This window comes from Daldinia loculata, assembly GCF_022478755.1.
Source record: "Daldinia loculata strain CBS 113971 unplaced genomic scaffold F4817scaffold_31, whole genome shotgun sequence".
NCBI classification, from domain to species: Eukaryota; Fungi; Ascomycota; class Sordariomycetes; order Xylariales; family Hypoxylaceae; genus Daldinia; species Daldinia loculata.
Genome location: NW_026054885.1, coordinates 193,855 through 216,118, shown reverse-complemented (window position 1 = coordinate 216,118; position 22,264 = coordinate 193,855). Strand labels below are relative to the sequence as shown.

At 47.3% G+C, this 22,264-nt stretch overlaps 6 protein-coding genes across 6 annotated transcripts; 3 read left to right on the top strand and 3 right to left on the bottom strand.

Moving 5' to 3' along the window:
- Nucleotides 1-2,167: 2,167 nt before the first annotated feature.
- Nucleotides 2,168-5,335, top strand: F4817DRAFT_359413 (zinc finger transcription factor 1; the record flags this gene model as incomplete). The annotated part of the gene is made up of 2 exons (XM_049306157.1): nucleotides 2,168-3,081; nucleotides 3,136-5,335. The coding sequence occupies 2 exons, from the start codon at nucleotides 2,168-2,170 to the stop codon at nucleotides 5,333-5,335; spliced, it is 3,114 nt and encodes a 1,037-aa protein (XP_049158109.1).
- An 813-nt stretch (nucleotides 5,336-6,148) lies between these two features.
- Nucleotides 6,149-8,706, bottom strand: F4817DRAFT_340639 (Krr1-domain-containing protein). The gene is made up of 2 exons (XM_049303661.1): nucleotides 8,422-8,706; nucleotides 6,149-8,360 (listed from the first exon to the last, which is right to left on the bottom strand). The coding sequence occupies exons 1-2, from the start codon at nucleotides 8,558-8,560 to the stop codon at nucleotides 6,556-6,558; spliced, it is 1,944 nt and encodes a 647-aa protein (XP_049158108.1). The 5' UTR covers nucleotides 8,561-8,706; the 3' UTR covers nucleotides 6,149-6,555.
- A 167-nt stretch (nucleotides 8,707-8,873) lies between these two features.
- F4817DRAFT_340638 (ras-domain-containing protein) lies at nucleotides 8,874-10,270 on the top strand. Its single transcript, XM_049303660.1, has 3 exons — nucleotides 8,874-9,168; nucleotides 9,231-9,294; nucleotides 9,349-10,270. The coding sequence occupies exons 1-3, from the start codon at nucleotides 9,094-9,096 to the stop codon at nucleotides 9,909-9,911; spliced, it is 702 nt and encodes a 233-aa protein (XP_049158107.1). The 5' UTR covers nucleotides 8,874-9,093; the 3' UTR covers nucleotides 9,912-10,270.
- Nucleotides 10,271-10,737: 467 nt separating this feature from the next.
- Nucleotides 10,738-14,541, top strand: F4817DRAFT_340636 (uncharacterized protein). The gene is made up of 5 exons (XM_049303659.1): nucleotides 10,738-11,055; nucleotides 11,111-11,220; nucleotides 11,280-11,641; nucleotides 11,695-11,992; nucleotides 12,048-14,541. The coding sequence occupies exons 1-5, from the start codon at nucleotides 11,018-11,020 to the stop codon at nucleotides 14,030-14,032; spliced, it is 2,793 nt and encodes a 930-aa protein (XP_049158106.1). The 5' UTR covers nucleotides 10,738-11,017; the 3' UTR covers nucleotides 14,033-14,541.
- Nucleotides 14,542-15,477: 936 nt separating this feature from the next.
- Nucleotides 15,478-17,390, bottom strand: F4817DRAFT_359410 (MFS general substrate transporter; the record flags this gene model as incomplete). Its single annotated transcript, XM_049306156.1, has 5 exons — nucleotides 15,478-16,433; nucleotides 16,490-16,660; nucleotides 16,718-16,813; nucleotides 16,863-16,960; nucleotides 17,026-17,390. The coding sequence occupies 5 exons, from the start codon at nucleotides 17,388-17,390 to the stop codon at nucleotides 15,478-15,480; spliced, it is 1,686 nt and encodes a 561-aa protein (XP_049158105.1).
- Nucleotides 17,391-20,940: 3,550 nt separating this feature from the next.
- Nucleotides 20,941-21,931, bottom strand: F4817DRAFT_366043 (NAD(P)-binding protein). Its single transcript, XM_049306942.1, has one exon. The coding sequence runs from the start codon at nucleotides 21,887-21,889 to the stop codon at nucleotides 21,041-21,043; it is 849 nt and encodes a 282-aa protein (XP_049158104.1). The 5' UTR covers nucleotides 21,890-21,931; the 3' UTR covers nucleotides 20,941-21,040.
- Between the last annotated feature and the right edge of the window lie 333 nt (nucleotides 21,932-22,264).

Genomic DNA, 22,264 nt, shown 5'->3' with positions numbered 1-22,264 from the left:
ATGTAGATCCAGTTAGTACTAGGTACATACTGTAATTGCAACGAAGTCGAGTGATTCTTCCCTTTGCCTTCGGTCACATTGGAATCGCCGGACGAGTATTGTGATTGTGATGGTGCTGTTCATATCTCCTCGCCAAGAAGTTGCTTGGTAACTTTGAAGTGGCACGAGACCGTTTGAAGCTATAGGTAAGGAAAGACTAAGCAGGTCTGATCTAGTGTATCTAGTGTAAAGTCGAACAGCATTGAGGAAATACCCAGCTTTGAATCGCTTGTTACTGCTGTCTTGGACTATTAATCGAAGGCGCTACGCTACTATGTATGGCTTCGTATGTGGATATGGCGAATGTTGGCATATGTACAAAGTAGTCTGATCTGCAGACCAGACCTACTTTCTGGTGCACCTGTAGCTGAGACACGAGGCATTGATAAACGAGTTCTTCTATGTACAGCTGGGAGTAACTAAAGTAACTAACACCAACATGGCGCCTCGTGGATTGCATAGAGAGCCGGGCCGCGGGCTCCACTTGAACCTAAACCCTAGTTATATTTAGAGGGTGAATAAGCCAATACCAATTATTACATGTACCTATTCGTGCTAGTAGTCGGTATATCGGACGGGGTAAACTCGGCATCATAGGCTAACATACGTCTACAATTAGACGTCTATTCGATTTGAAATAGGCTGTGCTTTAGTAAGTCACGCACGCATGAATGTTAAGCTATTCAATTGCTGAAACTCTTCTTCTCTATTTATCGACACCAAAAAGGTAGTTGAGGTAGTAGAGTATATACTAGTATCTACATACGTGTGTTAATGTATAAGGTAGTTATCTTCACCAAAGACCCACTTTATGTTAGTCGTGTTCAACAGATCCTCAGCAGGGCTTAGTGGCTGGCTGAACAGGCTAGGCAAGACAGGTACTCTACTGTTGGCATTGGCCAGAAGAGTCTGGTTTATCATTTATCATTGATGGATGGAGGCCAGGGTCCTTAGGATAAACTGACCGCTGTTCGCCAATAGGAGGACTCGTAATGTCTTTCTATCTACTATTACATGTTGGTATTAATGTATTTACAACGTCAAGTGATAATCAGTATAGTATCTAGCATACCTAAGCTATTGCTAAAGTCCTACTTTTCGACCAATCTTGGCCCAACTCTTCCTCCGTGTTCTTGAGCACTGTGCGGACCTTTAGTCCGTTTCTGAGAATAGACGCGTGTCTTAGCCGTGTGCGATTACATCCATATACTGTGCATACATCTCTTAACGGACTTGGAGGTACGAGCTGCTGTACCATGTACGTTCCGCATATGTACGTACACAAACCCATGACATTTTAAAGGTTCCACCCACATTTAGTGCTCCATCAGCTTAAACCGCACTGGTTAGCTTCATTACCCCACAATGCTAGCCCGAGCACGCATGGAGACCCACATATGAAGACCCACACAAGGTTTGCAAGGAGAGCGGTTTCCAATCTCTCAATCGAGTGAATCTGCAGTTCTTCTTTTCTGATGACAAGACGTTTATCTAACCGGTTGCGCACCCCCGTTACACTACCTAACTTAACCTACAATCTTCCCAGCGCCACTCTACTCGTTGTCGTATGTAGACGAACTAACCTCCCCTTTCCATCTACTCGGAGGTTTCCTCCTTCGCATTGCTTTTTTCCTGTTTGTCATGATACATTCTCGCACGGCGCTGGCGTTCCTGTACTCTGATACCCGGGCCCGTTGAGGGCGACGTTGAAATATCCGGTCGCGCGGGGCCGAGAGCCTCTTGTTACTTGCATTGAGCCCTCGTAGTAAGAAAAATAAAGAAAAGGAAAATATTAGAAACGAATTCTTCGACTGTTGAAAGTAACGTTGGGCGTCGTTGATCTTTCCCTCTTTTCACGGTCGTGAAGGGCCATCTAGCCCCCGAAATGTCACCTAGTCAATCTCACCTTGATGCTCAGTCCTTCCCATCTGGGAATATCGATGGCTCACAGCCCGTTGTTAAATCGGAACCCCAGCTTAACTCGATTGAACCGGCCGACCTTAATGGCTTTTCCTTAGATAACCACCACGATGGCCTTTCGAGTGACACCAACTCGCACGGTCTGATCGACACTTCTCAATTTTCAGATTTCCATTTCCCGTTCCAAGATATCCCCGAGGCCGGCCAGATGATCTCATTGGAAGACCACTCGAACGACTTGTTCGCTACGCCCGGACACGGCTCGATCTCATCAATTGGCGAGCGGAAGGACTCAACCGCTTCAGGCCCTCATAGTACCACTTATACCATGGTTGACCCTTCACAGCATAATAGACGGCGCAGCATGGACGGGTCTGATGATGGAAGCCAGGAAAGCGTCCATGTTGGCACCAATTCTTTGGAAGACAATATGTCGGATGAGTTCGGGTTAGCGACGGGTGGGCCTGGCGACGGTACCGATTTGGGAGGGAAGCTGAAGGAAAACAAATCCGATCCCGCACCAGCTTGGAGCGAACTAAAGACGAAGGCAGGGAAGGAGAGAAAAAGATTACCCCTGGCATGTATTGCATGCCGGAGAAAAAAGATACGTTGTTCGGGAGAGAAGCCGGCTTGTAAGCATTGTCTTCGGTCCCGGATCCCTTGTGTGTACAAGGTCACTACGCGGAAGGCGGCCCCGAGGACCGACTACATGGCTATGTTAGACAAACGACTAAAGAGGATGGAGGACCGGATTATCAAGCTTGTACCTAAATCAGAGCAGGACACATCCACCAATAACGTTGTCCGGGGCGTGGTAAAACCCGCTATCCCCGGAACCCTTCCCACAGGGAAGCAAGCAACAAAGAAGCGAGGCGCAGAGGAGGCATTTGGTGCGGAACTCGATCATTGGGCTAGAAATGGCCCTAAGACTAGGCTGGAGGGTTCCAGTAAGCCCACGTCGTTGCAAGTGCAAGAAGCAGAGGAAAGCAAACTGCTATACGAAGGCGCTGAGGCTTTACCACCGAAAGATCTACAGGAACATCTCGCAGACGTATACTTCGAAAATATTTATGGCCAAGCATACCACCTCCTCCACAAACCAAGCTTCATGAGAAAACTTAAGTACGTCTTTTAATTATCCCTGGTATCGTAACTAACACTAATTACTATCAACAGAGCTGGAACCTTACCTCCAGTTCTAGTGCTTTCCGTTTGTGCAATTTCCGCCCGCTTTTCGACTCACCCAAAGTTCGCGATAACGAACAATTTTCTCCGAGGAGAAGAATGGGCAGCTCCAGCTCGAGATATCGTAACGAGGCGCTACGAATGGCCCAATATTACGATTCTAACATGTCTACTGCTGCTCGGCTTGCACGAATTTGGTACGTGTCACGGAGGTAGGAGTTGGGCGTTGGGTGGTCAGGCCACTCGAATGGCGTTTGCATTACAATTGCATAAGGACTTGGAGTATGATCCCATGCGGCTGAATCCGACGAAGCAGCTTAGCTTCATCGATCGCGAAATTCGAAGGCGAACGATGTGGGCTTGTTTCCTGATGGATCGTTTCAATTCTTCGGGAACGGATCGCCCTATGTTCATAAAAGAAGAAACGGTCAAGATCCAATTACCAATTAAAGAAAAACTCTTCCAACTTGATATGCCAGGACCTACTGAAGATCTGCAAGGACAAGTTCCTCACCCGGTACCGATGGATGAGGGACAGCTCTCCGATGCGAAAGATAACATGGGCGTGGCAGCATACATGGTTCGCGCCATTGCCCTATGGGGGAGAATAATAAATTTCTTAAACCAAGGGGGAATGGACTCAGACGAGCATTCGATGTGGGAGGGTGACTCCGAATATGCCGTGCTGCTTAAACAAGCAGAAGATTTTGCTGAAAACCTACCAGATGGATTGAAATATAGTGCCGAGAACCTCCATCTGCACCAAACAGAAGGGATGGCCAATCAGTTTTTATTTTTACATATCTCGATCCAGCAAAATGTCCTATTCATGAACCGATTCGCGGTGTCTTCGCCAGCCGGGTTATCGAAAGCAGACGTCCCTAATACCTTCATTACACAGACGGGATCAAAAGCGTTTGCTGCTGCTAATAGAATATCCGAGCTGCTGAAGGATGCGGAGCACTACATGATCGCGGCGCCTTTCGTCGGCTACTGCGCATTCCTGTCGAGTACCGTTCATATATTCGGAATTTTCTCGGGCAACTCTACCGTAGAGACAGCCGCAAAGAAGAACCTGGCTATAAATGTTAAGTTCCTCTCGAAGATGAAGCGTTATTGGGGCATGTTCCACTTTATGGCAGAGAATCTACGCGAGCAGTATAAGACATGCGCTGATGCTGCGCGCCAAGGTACTCCGGCGGGCGATAACTCAGCAGCCTCGCCTATATTCCAGTATGGAGATTGGTTCGATCGGTACCCACACGGCGTGTCGCAGCCAGAATTCGTTGAACCGGCTTCCTTCAAAAAGAAGGAAACTGGCGAGGATGCAGTGCTCGAGCAGAAACCAGAACTTCACACGGTTGAAGAATTCTTCACGCAGCTCTCACCGCCGCAAAGTACGGGCGAGGGACGTGAGAATGCTGGATCTAGCAGACCACCTTTAATGAAACGGAAGTCGATAGCAAAGAAGGGCAGCATCTCTTCGCGTGGTGAACAGCAACAACTGGAACCCCTTCTTACCGATCTCAACGGCGCTAGTATACCCGAACAAATCCAGCGCATCCAGCATGCGCAACAGCAGAGAGCGCAGGCACAACGCAACTATTCTCGTCTAGGCGGGCAAACTAGTGGGCCGACCTCTTTCAACTCTAACCTCGCACACGCACGCTTACAAAATGCAGCAGCGAACTACCACGCCCTATCGCCGATTAGCCCTGTCACCGTTGGCGGGTTCCAGCACGGCCACGGACACGGACACCAACATCCCGCCTTCTATAACCAGGACTTACTTTCGCTGTCCCTCTCAAACAATGCTGCGGGAATACTGCCGCAGCTGGATCGCCAGCTCGTATTCAACGCATATGGCAACTTAGATCCTTCAACGATTAGCGGTCCTGAGGCTATTATGGACTGGGACGCGTTGGCTGGTAACGGAAGTAACTCAAGTAGAGGACATAACGCGAACGGATCCAATGCTGGCTCTGGTGACGGGCCAAGTAATCATCATGATAGCTTGCCTGGCGGGTTTGTTTCCGAACCATCTTCTGCATGGTTTATGCCATTCAACATGGAGCCGCCAGAACTGGGCCAAGATCTAGGCGGTATGGGCGGTGTTGATGGGTTTGGGCTCTTCAGCCCTGGCGTGCATACTCCCGGTGCTGGATTAGGCCTCCGGAGGGGGGGCCGATAAGACGATCGAGTTACTTCGATGTCGCTCGTTTGACTTTGTCCTGTACCGGATAAACTATCTTTGTGAGATTTGACACCGTGTCATGATGTGTCACTATACGAAATAACTGTTTTGGTTATTTGGTTGAGACATACTTGCCTACTCACTTACATCGTTGTAGTATATACCCTTACGTTTGGAGGGAGAGAAGAAGTGATAGGGAGGTACCGGCGACTTCATGCCCCTTCAACGGATGACGCATACGTATCTTTTTTGTACATTTTAGAATACATCTGAAGGACTAGGGCATGTCCTTTTGAGCGAATGGGTTCTTGTAAAGGATTGGGTCCAAACGGTGTAACGGAGTTGAACTTGAGGGTTTTCTCCGGAGGGTTGGCTGGAAAGGGTCCTCCTAAAAATTTAAGAAGCGCTAGCCTACATCGTTTTTTTATGGCCTGCTAGCTTTGCGCTCGCTGTTGTTTATATCTGTTTATACTTATGTTACGAGAAGGATATCCGGAGGAAAAGATAGGGCCAGCCCGGGAATTTTGAAATGCCCATGCGAGAGAAAAATTCTCTTTCTGTGATTACACCTGTTTGTCATGTATGTAGCCGGAGCCTATAGCCAGAATGCGGGCACGCGCTGTTGTCGTTCGAGATGAATATGATACCACCTGATATAGCATGACGGGAGAGATCTTGGGACGGCATTTTTTGGCGCGAACGAGGGAGAAGACAGAGAAATCGAAAATCAAGAATAAGAAGAGAAAACTATTGTTTCCTAGGTCCTAGGTAATGACAACTACTTTATGTATTCAAACACAACTAAAATCATTCCTCTCCCCCCCACGTTTAGAACAAAAAAAAAACGTGAGAGATCCTCGTAGCTTTATATACCTGTAACGTACAAAACCTATCCTTGCCGGGTCGGGGTCCTGCGCCATGTAAGTGGTACGATGCCTGGAACCCCATCGGGCCACAATGGACATGGCAACTAAACCCAGCGGAGCAAAAGCGCCAGCAGATCCCGCTTAGCTCGGGATGCGGGAACGGGACTTGCATGAGAGGATCCTGACACCCCCTAGCAGCATGCGAGATCGAGATGAGCTTTTGGCTTTTGCCTTTTTTTTGCTTCGCGCGACAAATTAAGATCTAGGGTATCATCAATCTATCTACCGAGATGCTCTGCCGAAGAGAACGACCAAAGAAAATAAAATTTTGGCTGATCGGGGTGGGTGCATCTACGCCGCAGCCACCGCCACCGCTTCGTCTTCTTCTCCATGCTTCGCGCTCTTCTTGGCCCTAGACCGCTTGCGCTTTTTCTTGGAACCGCCCTCAATTATATTACCAGTTCCGGGTTCCACCTCAAATTTCGGCTTCCCATCATCTTCCACGAAAGCGCCGGGATTGAAGGCCGGAGGCTCCCTCTCAAACTCGGGGCCGAAAGTTTCCTTGCGCCATTGCCTTAGACGAGCTTTCTTGCCGAGTCGTTTGCGGTCTTTACTCTGCTTGTCCTGCGGTCGGAAGTGCGCTAGCTTTTTCAGGCCGGCGAATTCGTTGAGATCGGCGTCGGACGCCATGAGGATATCGCGCGTAGTGAGGCCGAAGGATTCAGGCCGCGTCTCGCGGTAAGAGAAACGCGCCGGTCCGTTATCTCTCGACGAGCTGCCGGCGAGGATCTCGGGGTCGTCAATTTCCATCTTCGCATCGACGAACGCCTCGAGCTTAGCTCGCTCTTGTCGTACTTCTTTCTGGCTTTCGAGCTTTTCTCGCTTGCGTTGTTTGGTAGTCTTCTGTCGCTTAGCTGAAGGTGCATCTTCGTCTTCCTCTTCCTCGTCGTGTTCAATATCAGTAAGAGTAATATTAGGGCGCTCCTCATCATCGAAATCTGGAATGAGATCCTTGATGTCGACATCGTCGTCCCATTTAGGCTTTTTTATCTTCTTTGACTTATTGTCATCGACTTCATCATCGTCCTCATCGCTAGACGCATTCTCCTCGGCTGCGGCATAATACTGGTCGTCGAACGTCTTCTTCAGTTGTTCTTCCCATTTGTCGTCTTCCCAAGCATCTTCAAGTAGCTTCTGCCATTCCTCGTCCTTTAATGTCTTGCCGGATAGGCCTGCAGCCTTCTTGATCTTCTTTAATTTTTCCTCGGCTTCGTCAAGTTTAAGGCGACGTAACCGTGCTCTTTCTTCTTTCCTTTTTTGTTTCTCTTCTTCCTTCTTCTCGCGCTCCATTTCTCGTTGACGCTTGCGCATGCTCTTGTCTTCTCGTCGGACTGAGCGCGCTGCAACGACATCACGAGCATATGACTTCAAGACCTCATTGCTCTTGTTAGGATCTTCGAAGCGCAGATTATACGCGGCTTCCCACTCATCTGCCTTGTCGTCTTCGCCGTCGTCGGACTCGAATGCCTTCCAATTATTCTCGTCTTCTTCAACCCAAGCGCGGGCGGCCATGAAATTTGATAGGAAAAGCTCCGGGTTCTTGTCTGCATCTGAAAGCTCAGGCTTTGGAGCCTTGATCTTGCTAGCCCTGGACGGATGGATGCCCTGCTCGGGAACAGATCCAGTCCCTTCTTTAGCTTTGATGAAATCCTCGTCGCTGTCGCTATCTTCAGCATCATCTTCGGCGCCTAGTTGCGCTTTGATTTCATCCTTGATAGACTGCTTCAAGTCATCCTGCTCTTGTGCGTAGGTTTGCGGAGGCTTTTGCTCGTCGTCAAAATCGGCTCCGGTATCTCCGCGCAGGATTTTTTCTCGGTGGTAATCTTGTAGGAAGACGGGTTTCTCTTTTTTCTGCTTTACTGACACGTCCTCCGTTGTAGCACTTTCTTCAATCGGCCTGTAGAACTTGGTCTTGCCATCGTATACACGAGGGTCTCTATTCTTGATTGCTTGAAGCGTGGCGGAGATCTCGGCATCAAGGTCTTCTGTTGCTAAGAAACCGTTTTCATCCTCTTCCTCATCTGAGGAGGAATCGGATCCATCATCATCTTTCGATTTGTTCCCATTGACTTGTTTGGACTTGTACTTCTCCTCCACTAAGTTGTTTAGTTAGGTTTATTAAGAGAACAAAGTAAAGTATAGGAAGGCGTAGCTTACGTCTTTGTAATTCCTCTCGTTTCTTATTATGCTCAAATCTTTTCGCATACTCGGAATTGATTTGTAGCTTAACACCTCCATCTGATTCGTCGTCGCTATCATCAAACAAAGATTTTTTGCGGGCGTCGGAAGCCGCCATCTTGAAATGGCAACTAGAAACAGATTTTGGGGGATTTATTGTTTGGCTAACGGCGATGCATTAAAGGTGGTTGTTGATTCACAACTCCAAGATGGCGCGAGTTTGCTGTAGTGAAAACACCAAAGAGCTTTAGACAGCTGCGAAACAGAAAACCGGTAACTAACTTTTTTTTCTGCCGGTTTTAAGAGTTGGAGGGGTCTTAACTTTTTGGCGGTGTCGGCCCGCTGATGTTCCGTGCACTATTTTATACTAACCGATCTTGTATTAGCGGCAGTTTCTCACTAACGCCTACGGCTAGTCGGATCCTCTGATGCGTCGTCATTCCTGATTCGATACATTAAACCCATCTGCCTACCTCTTACTTTACTTCAAGCAACTAGCCCACTACAACCGTCCCGTTTGCATGCGACCGTTTCCCTTCAGAGTGTAAGGTAAACTTACAACTGGGTTTTCTCCTATCATTTACAGAATCATCATAACAGAATACCGGTCTTCCAAAACATCATCCAATTCCACATAGACATTCCCACAACATGGCCGACTCAAATGCTCCGAAGCCGAGCAGTAGTGTCAAGCTGGTGCTGCTTGGTGAGGCCGCCGTAGGAAAGGTATTTTCTCTTCGGGATCCCGCATAACTTATAAATACTATACTATACTAAGCGACTTATAGTCTTCGCTTGTCCTGCGATTTGTCAACAATGATTTCCAAGAGAACAAAGAGCCTACCATTGGTGGTAAGTAACCCTTGGAGCCTCCACTTCCAGCAGCTCTAAGCTAATACTGTATAGCCGCCTTCTTAACGCAAAAATGTAACCTACCTACGAGAACGATCAAGTTCGAGATCTGGGATACAGCAGGCCAGGAGCGCTTTGCTTCGTTGGCGCCTATGTACTACCGAAACGCCCAAGCTGCGCTCGTCGTCTACGATCTCACGAAGCCAACGTCACTCATCAAAGCCAAGCACTGGGTAGCGGAACTGCAAAGACAAGCATCGCCAGGGATCGTCATCGCTCTTGTTGGTAACAAGCTGGACCTTACTAATGATAGCGAATCCGGACAGGCCGACGGCGAAGTAGCTGATGGAGAGGAATCCGGGGACGCCCGAAAGATTTCCACAGAAGAAGCAAAGACGTATGCTGAGGAGGAGAGCCTGTTGTTCTTCGAAACAAGTGCGAAGACAGGTCACAATGTTTCGGAAGTCTTTACTGCGATTGCGAACGCCATCCCCGAAACGTCACTAAAGAGCACGAGAGGTCCAGGAGCCTCTAGCGCGGCCAACAGAGGTGGTGAGGAGCAGAGGGTAAACTTGAATGGACCTCGAGAAGCAGCAAAGGAAGGGTGTGCATGCTGATTTCTCCGAAGGGATGGTAGGGAGTGTCGATGGTAGTTTCATTACGGTCATGACTACATTTCACCTTGTAATATGGAGCGATGGTTCATTGGGACTCGGTATCTGGACTCTTTTCGATGAGTATTTTTTCTTCTTCCTTTTTTGTTATTTGCGAGCAACATACAGCGCAAGCCCTGAAGCAGACAGCCTCCTTGCGACGAATAATAAGTCCAGACTTTAGAGTAGCACACGAGTCGGGTGCGACCCCCTACGCATTATCGTAGCATCAGACTATGTATGTTTTTCCATATATGCATTGGTAGAATTTATTATCGCGTGTAATACATTACAATATAACATATAGTTGTACGGCTTTGTCTCGGGTAAAATGAGATCGCTTCAAGGTAGGTACTAAGATGCCTTGCGCATACATACAATAAATCATTGATGTAGAAGTCTTACCAAAGTACATCAACTTTGTCGTTTGTTTTAAGCACAACGGAATTGTTTAAGGAAACAAATATCATAATATAAATGCTCTATAATATATAAAGTATCGTTTTATAAGCTTTTAATTTTTTTCTTCTCCAGTGTATCATTTCCTCAGAGTTACCTAAGGCTTTTAGTTATTCCTTGGTACTTACACCACTATTGTAAGCTTCTAAGTGCCTCTTGGAAGTTATTCCTATCGTATATGTAGGTACTCGCTTATTAGAAATACTCTGTACATGCATGCATAGAGCCCATTAGCGTAAAAGATAGCCCCATAGTAGACCCGAATAAGCGTAACCCCAATAAGCGTATGTATGTCTTGGACCCACTCACCTAAACTCTAAAGTCATATCAGGCGTTTGCGCGTAGGTGTGCAATTTTGCTATCGACTAAACATTTACAACTTCCGCCCATTTCGTCGCCAATATCTACTCGACTTGCATTACCACTAGTCGTCATTTGGTCTGATGCGAAGCGCAACACCGGTCGGGTTTTATTCTTGAGTAGTCTCTACGTCCCACAAAGCCCACTGGTTTTTAACCTCGAGAACTGTTTACCTGGCGCTTTTTACATCTTCTTATATCTTTACCATATGTACACGAAACTGCGCACTTGCCACGCCTTCCGTGTTCAAGATGGCGGCGCTGACACCGGCTCAGATTGAGCTAGCCAAGTATGACACACCTACCAGATAAACTTGTTGAGATTCAGAAAGCTAACTTTCATAGCTCTCTCACCCCGGCCGAGTTGCCTACGAAGCTACGATGCGCCGTCTGCAGTAAATTGGCCGTCAACGCATTTAGATTGCCCTGCTGCGAGACTGCGATATGCGAGAAATGTAAGCTCTATTTGTTCCCTTTGTTTTAGTTCTCAAGTACAGTCCCTAATGACAGTTAGGCCAATCCACTCTACCCTCGGTCTGCCCCGTCTGCGAGCACTCGCCAGTTTCTGCCTCCGATTGTACCATCTACAAATCTCTTAGAACTACCATTAGGGTCTTCTTGAAGACCGAGGAAAAGAAGCGGGAAGCTGCCCGACCAAAAGCCAACGTATCTACCCCGACTACGCCTGCGCAGGATACACCGACGCCAACTCAGACGCGCACCCCTACCGAGCAACCTCCTGCGAATGATGTTGCCGATGGGCAAGCTGGTGTAGAACCGAAAACTACGGATTCCGTACCACCCTCTGGTGCGGCTGATTCCGAGGGACCCTCGGCTGCCGAGCCGAAACCGGACGTTGATGCTCAGCCTAAAGAGGTAGGTCTTAGAAAATTTCCCGTCATTAGAAGCTATATCTAACAGAAGTCTAGGATGAGCCTGCAAGTGGGCTAGCCCAAGAGCAGCCTACCGGAGACGATGAGTCCGAAGCCGTCGTCCCTCACGACCAGGAAGGCCAAGATAGAGCAGCTGTAGAAAATGTCCAAGAAGCAGATCAGGGTGGCGATGGCAAGGACCAGTTAGCGCAGTCCGGTATAGGTTCTAGCTTCGAATCTATGAATGGCAATTTTAATATGAACTTCGGCAATGGAGATTTGAATCAGATGCAGATGATGATGGCCATGCAAAATGGAATGAATCCGTCCGCTTTTGGCTCTTTTCCTATGATGGGTAAGACATGGTCCTACTAGGTATTGAGATATGATAGCTAACTTTGAAAACTAAGGAATGATGGATCCCATGGCGATGCAGAATATGATGATGAATGGTGGTTTTGGTGCACAGGGCATAGGTATGAACGGCATGAACATGAACATGGGCATGAATGGGTTCAATGGAGGCGGCAATGACTGGAACGGACAACAATCATGGAACGTCGGCCAAGATAATTTCAATCCAAATGCTCCTGGAATAGGAAATGGTGATTTTGGCAACTTTAATGCTGGCTTCCGTACAGGCTTCAATTCAGGTAATTTTGGCCACCACAACCAGTTCAATGATTACCGCCGAGGCAATTACGGATATCGAGGACGGGGCCGGGGCCGGGGCTTCTACGGAGGCTACGGTCGTGGATACCATCAGGGTTATAATAACGGAAACCAAGGCTGGGCCGGGCAGGCTCCTCAATATTCGGGCGATAAAGATGACTCAACCGTACAGGAAGTTTCTCAGGTAGCAGAGCAGACTCCCGGCAATGTTGACGAGTTTGGCCGAGCACTACGAGCAGAGCCAAGTCAAGATGCACAGACAGCCGGTGAGAATGGGGATGCCGAGACAGGGAATAGCCATGATAGTGTTGCTGCTAATGGAACCGACAAGCTAACACTGGGGAACTTTGAAGTAACCAAGGAGGATGGGTCGCAATCTGCGCAGGGTGATGTATCTGTATCCTCTAGAGATCAGCATTCAGCACCTCAAGGTCCTCGTGGGAATGTTGGCCCATTGCGTCTTCAAACTTCGGTTCCGGATATACCGTTGAATGCACCTACTGGGCCGAAAGCCATGCGGCAGGGCCTCCCTAACACTAGTCTTCTCAACCTAAGAGCTCGTGGCTTAATCACTGATGAGAAGAGTCCCAGCTCACGTACTAATCATCCTCCCATTGTGGCAAGCCCAGTGGAAGTTAAACATAAATCACGGAGTAGTTCTCCGCAGTCCTCTAAGGATAAGGAGCGCCGCCATCGTGAACGTGATCGAGAACATGATGAAGAGGAGAAGAGTAGGGGGCATCGTCGTGATAGAGACCGTGACCGTTCTAGAACGTATACCGGGTCTAAGAGTCGAAGTCGAAGTCGAAGTCGAAGTCGCAGTCGCAGCAGGGATCGTAAGGAGCCCCGTAAGCATAGACGACATCGTTCTCCGTCAATTTCCGAAGATGATCGTGACGGTGGCCATCGCCGCCGCAGGCATAAGAGCAGAAAGCAATCTACCAGAGACGACGATGATTATAGAGGTCGGTCGAGGGATGGAAAGCACGATGAACGATCCAGATCGGCCTCTCCCGTGGATCGCGAACACAGGCGACCAAGTCACAGGAGTCGTCGCGATAGAGATGAGAAACGTCGAGACCACGATGTCGAAAAAGATAGCGACTACGACCGACACCGGAAATCTGGCCATAGGTCTCACCGGGATCGCGACCAAGATCGCGATCGAGATAGAGAACGAGAGAAGGAACGAGACAAAGACCGTGGTAAGGATCGTGGCCGCGATCACGAAGAAGATCGCAGTCATCGCAGCAGTAAAAATCCAACTGCCCTACCTACACCGATAGAGCCTTCGGATAAATCATTCAATCCCCCAACAGGTCCTCGAGGTAACTTCTCGATCAAAGGGGCTAGTAACAAACAGGTTTCTGTGTCTGATATCAAGGGCGGCAGCAGCAAGCCTTCTAACTCAAGTAGGCGCGAAGGCGAATCATCTCGTCGTGCCTCTCATTCCTCGGCTGCAGTTCAAAAGCCTGCATCCGGAACGACATCCAAAGACCCACATACGCTAGAGCGTGAGGCTAGAGATCGCGAGCGACTTCTCAAAGAGGCGCAGCGAATGGCAACTATAGGTCGCACTACAGGCGTCAAGCGTAGCCGTGACGGTGGGGACGATCGCAGTAGCCGTCGGAAAAGCCGTCGCAGCGAGGCGGTAAATACGGAGGACGAGGAAGGCCGTATGAGACGTCTAGAAGCGGAGCGAGAGGGGCGCCGCTGGGATTAGCATACGACAGGCACCACGTCGAGCAAAAGGCGAAGAATGCTAAGGACCGGCAATACAGAAACGGTCAGAAGTCACGGCATAGATAATCGCACCTCGAAGAATCCCGTCTTTTCCAGGGTCCGAGTTCTGATGCCGGAGAGGCTTAGCACGAACTTCCTTCGATTACGAACTGTTTTCCCGGGAGGTACGAAGCAAAAGAAGAAGCAAAAAATGGAGCTGCGTTTTCTTTTCTTTTTTTATTCCAATCTGGGCTGTATTATATTGCACTCGAGAGCGAGGGGGGGTTCACTGCATACATGCATTCTTGTACTCAAACAAAACCACAGCATAACATTCACAGGAGGGGGGACTAGATATACTAAGGGGGGTTCCAAAGCATTAGGCCTAGAAGAGACGAGGGTTGACCGTTTGGAGGGAACAGCGAGTCTAACTATAATAAAGAAAAGAATCAGTACAGTACCTATTAATTGACACTCGTACTTGCCTAATTAATATAACATGCTTCTACGCCGGTGATTTAATTAGCGAGATTGTGAGCTGTTACGACTTTTACAAGCACTGGAGGTCTGTGTTGTCGACGAGGTTCGGATACCTATAAACTTACCTCGGCGCTGTAGCTTAGTGAAGAAATAGGTAACAAAAGAAATGGTCCTGATGAAGGCACTGTCCCACAGTAAAAATTTAATTCAAACTGGCAACTATCTAAATCATAAGAGAGTGAACGAGTATAGTTACTAGAGGTCACCCCCCGGATAACACCCCGGGTAACACAAAAGCCTAAAGTTTACACCGCACCATATTATTTTACCAATAAGACCTGAAAGACTCTTATATAGTAATCTAGATTAAAAAGGATTAAATGATCATTTACTTTTTAATGTTGTTTAAAAAAGCCAACCACAACGTTACGAACACATACACACATACAAATAAACCAAAAAATATAAACAAAAGTAAAAAAACATAATTGTGTAAAGTAGGAAAAGTTTTGCATAAAAACGTAAAGCATATATCTTAAATAAAAAGATTTTACTCGCATTTAACACAATATCCTAAGGTAAACCTTAGGCACTATAGCCTCACAACTATCTATCATTCACGTTTGAAACTTATTTATATCCCAAGTAACAGGTTGAAGTTTTACTCAGTATATACTGTTAAAATGTTAACTAACTTTGCAAAATGGTAATAAAACATTGCGAGTATTGATCGATACTAGTTGATGTATAATCGACTCTCAAGGTAGTCTCGTAAGCATCTTCTCTGACTACCTCCTTACTATCTTGCCAGTTAGTATACAAAAAGCGACCCCTGACCGCCTAGTAATTAGGTACCAATAACTCCGTCATGCTGCCCAGATGCATCCTTCCATGCTAAACCTTCTATGTAGTATACCCAAACTCAAATCTCCAATGCTACCTATGCTCCTTATACATTTATCTCTATCATCGTAGCATTAAATCAGTCATGCTCTCCTTATTCTTCCCACCATTAAACTTCTGACGCGTGTCGTGCTCCTGTTCTAAGCTGTACTCTTTTGTTGTAAAACTGGTCAGCAGTGCCACACCACTAACCACTGTCATCAACAGCCAGATAACATGTAAACTGTCCGAATATGCTTGCTTTAGGTCCGTTTTCGTGGTTCCGTCCGGTAGCGCTTTAATGATACCGACTATTGCAGTAGCGTCCCTGCTGTACTGCGCTGCAACAGGGGCAAACTCTTCGTAATTCTGCAGCTCGCTCTGGAGCTGGTTTTGAAATGCGACACCACTGACAGCAACACCGATAGCCTGGCCAAAGACACGAAGGAAAGAAAAGAAACCCGCCGTATGACCAGAATCTTGAGGACGGGATGCGGCTTGAGTACCCAGACTCATTGCGGGGAACAGGATACCAGTTCCAATCGAGACGAGAAAGTTAAGGAAAATCCAACCAGGAACAGATGTATCGGGTGAAAGTATAAAAAGGAGTCCAGAGCCAGCAGTCGTACAGACCCAACCTGACCAGAGAGCCCAACGGTATTTTCCAAATCTTGTACAGAGGACAGCCGCAATTACGGACACGGGAGCGACTAGACCCGTCTCGGGAAGGATGGCGACACCAGAAATAATCGGCGAATATTCTTTAACGGCCTCGTAGTATAGCGGTAGGAAATATAGGAGAGACCAGACGACCACTCCGTGTAGAACGGTTGAAAGAAATGTAATCAGCATCGTGTAGTTGTTGAAAATAGTGAAGCGAACAATAGGTTCGATATGTTCACCTGGCAGAGAATTTCCCTCGGCGTCAAATGCTCTCCTCGAAAGCCACCATTCGTAAATAGCGAATGCAATAATCCCGTCAAATCCAATTAACAGTGGAACTATTGTTCGCCAGTGGTCCCAAGGATACATAACGCCACCTGAAAACAGCGTTAGATAATAGACGAGGGTAGAATAGATTAATAAAGACTCTTACCCCATGTTACAGGAATTAGGAAGCCTACGGTTCCAGCCACGAAAATGATCGATCCAATCCAGTCGAATAAGCGGAGTTTAGTAGACAATTTTCCGGGTGTGGATTCGAGCTTGAGAAAAGGGATGAGAAGAACCATCCCCACGCCGACAATTGGCAGGTTAATCCAGAAGACTATGATATACGGAGTCAAAAACTGCTAATATAAAAATGATTTTGAAATTCACTTACTCCACTGCCATGTCACGCTTTCAGCGAAAACCGCTCCTAACAAAGGCCCAGCCACGGAACCTAACGCCCATGTCGAACCAAGATATCCGAACCAGGCTGAACGATATTAGCATAGGTAATTAGAGGGAAAGGGACTAATACGTACTGCCTCGAGCGACGAGTGGAACAAGATCCGTAACAATGATTTCACCTAGTGCTAATATACCACCTCCACCAATACCTTGGATAGATCTTCCCGTGAGCCTTAGACACGCTATGTTAGCTATTTGCAATCGGGACAACACCATGGCGCTCAAAATCCTACTTACATCACGGTAAAGTTTCTGGCAACGGCGCAGATAATAGCTCCCACGACAAATAAAAAAGATGATATAATGAGAAGATTCTTTCTTCCGAATACATGACTTAAACCGGCGATAACGGGTTGAAAGACGGCAGAGGTGAGTAGGAATGACGTTCCTGTCCAGAATGCTTCGATACCCGATCCCTTGAGATCTTCGGTAATGATAGGTAGGGCGATACTAAGAGACGTCGCGTCGAGGGCGGCTGCTAGAGTGATAATACAAATAGAAATGAAAGCGAGAATAAAGTTCCTGTCTGGCTTGAACGGCGGGTTGTCCTTGAGTATTTCCACATCTTCTCTTTCTTGCATCGGAGGGGCGATAGTAACCATAGAGTCCTCGTCGGTCGATATGTATCCGCTATAGTCCATCGAAAACGGGACAGGGCCCGCCGCCACGGAGGGATATGAAGCCATCGTGAACTAAATCCTGTGACTACCCTCTTGCATACAGAGAAAGGAACAAACGAGAAAAGAAATGCCGGTACTGTTACACGATGAAGAGAACGAAACAAGTTGGAAAGGCTAGGGGCCTAACATATTAAAGTCAGATTCCGTGTGGCTTTGAAGACAATCCGGTACTAAAAAGTGACTAATTACCATAGGTGAAATGGATTAAGAAGAACCATGTGCGAATCAGCGTGGCTGAACCGGGTTCCTAGTAAGCTGACATGCAGCGCGTGGTTTCAAGTGGTCGGGGGGGGAGGAACGGACGAAATGCTAGTTCCAGGCACAGCATCGCCCGCACATGGCACCGGGGGGGTCGTTGAGCTTAGAGTTAGGTAAGGCTATTAAACGAATAAAAATAGACAAATAGTATATACGGACACTAAGGTTCCCCTAAAGTACCGATATCACATATAAACGCGTTTGCGCCAGCTCAACTCGGATGAATATTCTAGCCGAGGGGTATACGCTTGCTAGGCGTGGCATTTTTCCCGTGCTGGACTTTTGTATCCGGCCTCCCGATGTGGCTTTTTCTCGTCCAATAGCTGTGCATCTTTCGTATATTAGCACGGATCTATTAGAAAAGGAAAATCAATGCGTACAAATCGATGCGGACCATGTTGGTGGAAGCCTCACTGGAAGGAGAGTGATGCTGGCCGCCAAGTGAGGGTTGTGATAGATGATCAGGGCCCAAACGGACTACTGAATCATCCAGTAGGGATGAATACCGAATCGCTTATTGATGCCTTTATCAATATTTATACTGTATACCTATACCTACTACCATAGTGCAGGCGATCATGAAAAAAACAATTCGGAACCCACATGGAAGCTAGTCGATCAGAAAAATCGAAGAGTCTCTTCAAAGTGCAGTGGATGCATTGTTGAGTTTTCGACCGACGTAGCTTTAGTTTACTTTTCCCACATATAGGATCGTGCTTAAAATAGCAACTCACGATACGTTCTATCGAATAAGAAGACACCGTAAAAACCACTAATGTAAGCTGACGTATAAACAAAAATACCCGTTGAATAAGGGACTAGACTGAACTCAGTACTTACTAAGCAAAAGCCCCAATGCCATGATAGAGAATAGGTATTTATTTTGCCAGAGCCCCCATTACCCAAGATGACTAAATACGGCGACGAATACAAACAAGAGCCTCTAGAATAAAGCTTCCAAGCTTCCTTCAGACTGCCGATATCAGGAATTCCCGGGGAAAGTAGGCAGGTGGCGCATGGCACGGGTTAAGAGTTCCTAGGCTTATAAGTACCGTGTGATCTCCTCAGCCGTATGATGAAGCATCAAAGATACGTGTCTTCGGATTAAGAGCAGTACCCCTTATCCCGCATCCTAAAGGTATTGGCCCGGTCTGTCTACTTGCGGGCTACCCGAGCCCAGTGTAAGATCTATATCTCGAATACCTAACTATCCTATAAGATCTAGCTACTTATATCCATATCTAGCAATGTCGCAAACGCTTGCTAGTCCTTGAGAGGAAAAAGCAAAAGCGAAGCATCTAGTCACAAAACTACGCATAGGACTTATCATGACTCTTAGATCTTCTGCGGTCTAGGCGTCTTATCTTACGGATCCGTGTCGGGATATGGTAACAAAGCAACGCCTGCTTTGGATTCTACCTCACTTGACGTGAGTAAAGTTATCCCTATATCGTAATCTATACCCACTTCCTTACTCTAGATAGTAGCTTAGGTGAAGTAAACACTGGGGTTATTCTCGTAACGATAGCACAGCCCAAAGGAGATCCAATGAGACCCAATAAATCCAATTACTCGTTAAAATCGCCGACGAACGCGATGTTCGTGGGGAAACCTAAGCCCAAGTTATGTCATTCGGGACTAACGGCATACCCCAGAAGTTCGTCGATGTCTTCATCGGGATAATTTCTAGTTAGAGGTAAAATAGCCAAGGTACCCAAGGACATGGTGACAGACTGGGCACCATGAGATAATAATATTAGGATTGAGCTGTCTCCGAGTGGGCCTTTCGGTAGCTAACCGGTACTTGGGAGGGCGAAATGCCTAGTTTGCAAGGTTAGGTGTATTTATCCCGTCTTGCGTGAGAAGACAAGAGTTCTCGGGATAAAGGCCCTAGACGTCTTCGAGCAGCTGAACAAAATCCTATGCAGATCAGGTTTTTTGACAGTGGTTCGCCTAGGGTCTTGCGCCACGCAACCGGATTCCTAAGTGACAACTCACCTATCCAGTCCGCTAAGCAATGGTGCTGGTTCGGTACGCAAACATTGTCTTTGAGGTTATGCGTAATTTAGCCAACTCAAAATTCAGAGGGGCCATGATACCAAAATATAGTTTTCAATAAGCTCCGATGCTACCTCTTTAAGTTTATAAAGCCTGAATAATTTGTTAGTAGAAAAAGGGTACATACTCGAGGTTCCGCATCGGACCGGCGCTAAAGCCGAGGACCCACTAAAGTTCGGTCGGGCGTATAGATTGCATGTCGATTGGTTGAGTAAGCGTTAGTCGAGATACGGATCCCGGGCAGACGGGGTAATGGCAACAATCAGCGGTCTGAAAGTAACCCTCCTGCCCTCCTCTAGAAATTTAAGATGATGACAACAAGGAGGATCGGAACCGAACTCATCTGCATCTACGTGGTCTACCCAAGATTTACTTTACGACTTGTTACCATGACGGGTAATGATCTTCTGACTAGGTTTTGTTATGATCTTGCTTTGCTATAATAAGAATTCTAAGCTTCTGGACTTTTGAAGAGCCGCAGTTATCCTTGATCTGGGGTCTATACGGTACTTGGTTGGTCCATCGTCCACGCCGTAACCTTATTTTTGAGCCCTACCATACATACGTGCATGTGCAACTCGGCCGACGCAGCTTAGTGGGACGGACTTGTGGCTCTCCTATTTTAGATCCTTCCGGCAGGGATGTGGCGTGCATCTCCAGCTAAACCGAAAAGTTCTCTATGGCCACGAGATAAATAGGATCGATTACACAATTACTAGAGCACCGTTCTAGGTAATTACAGGCTATCACCTATTGCAACGCTAGGGCTAAAATTTGGACGGGTACCTAGGTATTTATTAATGCCCAATGTTGTCTGCGTAGATCCTTTAGACTTTGACAGGGACCCTCTCATTCTCATGTTGTTTTCCAGAATCCTTCTACGGGCGAATCTAACCCCAGCGAATGACGTTTACAGCTTGTTTACAGAGTACATGATATGAAGGCAATGTGGCCACGGGCTACTTCTAGCTGCCATTCCCTTCTTCGAATACCTAGTGCAGTGCATTGAGTCTTGGCGCAATAATATAAATAAAACACGAACGGGATGAAATATGCATCACCCCGCGATGACATCAACCTAGGACTTTTCGTGTCTAGATTGTTAATTTCGTATAATCCAATTCCCGTTATACTACATAGGTAATTAGAAGTAAATAATAAATGACTACCGATACAGGGGATTCCATGTCTTCTTTAGGACCATCGAAATGCCGTCGGCGCAGCGCATTAAGTCCCGGAAATGAAGCTCTCATTTCTCATTTCTTCACAATCTGCTCGACGACGTCTAACCCGACCATCTTCTTAACCACACCATCGAACAGCCCAGATGGTAACACCGTTTGAGTGCGCACTAAGCATGCCGACTCACCTCTCCAGATAACTGCAGGCGGATTGCTTTTCTGTAAGTCTTGCACCACCAGCCCCGCCCACTGATGCGCCGGCATGCCCTTGCCCTCGAAGCCTTCTTGGCGTAGCGCCTTTTCTACCACTTCCTTAGCGGGCTCATATATCGAACCCTTAGGAAGCTTCGGGTTGCTGTTGTCCTGTAAGTTTTTGATCAAATTGGTCTTGACGACCCCGGTTCTCAGGTCAACGACCTTGATCCCAAAGGGTTGAAGCTCGAGCCGGAGGGAGTCCGTAAGCATAGCAAGGGCCGCTTTGGAAGAATTGTAGACGGCCTGGAATGGCATCGCAAGGTTGGCCCCGATCGATGTCTGGTTGACGATGATGGCGTTGGGGGACTTGAGTAGTAGCGGTAGGAAAGCCTGGATCATGGCGATATGACCCCATACGTTTAAATCGTACAACTTTCTTGCCTCGGCGATGTTAATGTCGACAATCGGCATTAGGAACTGGAGTCCAGCATTGTTGATAAGAATGTCGAGCGACGGTACCTTGGTGACGCAATCGGCTATTGAGGATTCTGATTGTATATCCAGCTGGAGAGTATCAATCCCCAGCGATACAAGTTCTGTCATTTTAGACGGATTTCGTGCTGTAGCGTAAACATGGAAACCGGCTTTGTGGAAAGCGATTGCGAGGGCGCTACCCATGCCGCCGTCCGAGCAGCCGGTGATGAGGACGGACCGTTTTGGAGTAGACATCTTTACAGTTTATGCGAAATGAATGATTTTGTACAAATTTTGTGACTACGGCTAGTATAGAAAAATACAACGAATATAATATCGCAATGATAGTTAAATGCATCTCGACTCCTAATATATAGGAAGCGAGCACATGCGATGAGTGTCGCCGTACCGAATCGCAACGCAGGGTACGTACCCGGGTATTGCCGTATATGGTAAGGCGGCTAATCCTCATTGGACCTTCACAGTAAGTCGAGCTCCGGCTCCGGCTTAATATCGCTCCTGCCAATCCGGCACCCCGGCTCGGTTCATTTTGTCCCCCGCACACGGACACGGAGTTGCATTTTAGCTTCTCATGACATATAGCACTGCGGCGCATGTGTTTAGAATGCC

Bases quoted from the DNA above. Each gene is read 5' to 3' on its own strand.
- F4817DRAFT_340639 (XM_049303661.1), bottom strand. From the start codon at position 8,560: ATGGCGGCTTCCGACGCCCGCAAAAAATCTTTGTTTGATGATAGCGAC. The intron at 8,361-8,421 runs GTAAGCTACGCC...TAAACAACTTAG, and splicing joins ACGAGAGGAATTACAAAGAC to TGGAGGAGAAGTACAAGTCC.
- F4817DRAFT_340638 (XM_049303660.1), top strand. From the start codon at position 9,094: ATGGCCGACTCAAATGCTCCGAAGCCGAGCAGTAGTGTCAAGCTGGTG. The intron at 9,169-9,230 runs GTATTTTCTCTT...AGCGACTTATAG, and splicing joins GTGAGGCCGCCGTAGGAAAG to TCTTCGCTTGTCCTGCGATT. The intron at 9,295-9,348 runs GTAAGTAACCCT...AATACTGTATAG, and splicing joins CAAAGAGCCTACCATTGGTG to CCGCCTTCTTAACGCAAAAA.
- F4817DRAFT_340636 (XM_049303659.1), top strand. From the start codon at position 11,018: ATGGCGGCGCTGACACCGGCTCAGATTGAGCTAGCCAA. The intron at 11,642-11,694 runs GTAGGTCTTAGA...ACAGAAGTCTAG, and splicing joins TTGATGCTCAGCCTAAAGAG to GATGAGCCTGCAAGTGGGCT. The intron at 11,993-12,047 runs GTAAGACATGGT...TTGAAAACTAAG, and splicing joins TGGCTCTTTTCCTATGATGG to GAATGATGGATCCCATGGCG.
- F4817DRAFT_366043 (XM_049306942.1), bottom strand. From the start codon at position 21,889: ATGTCTACTCCAAAACGGTCCGTCCTCATCACCGGCTGCTCGGACGGC.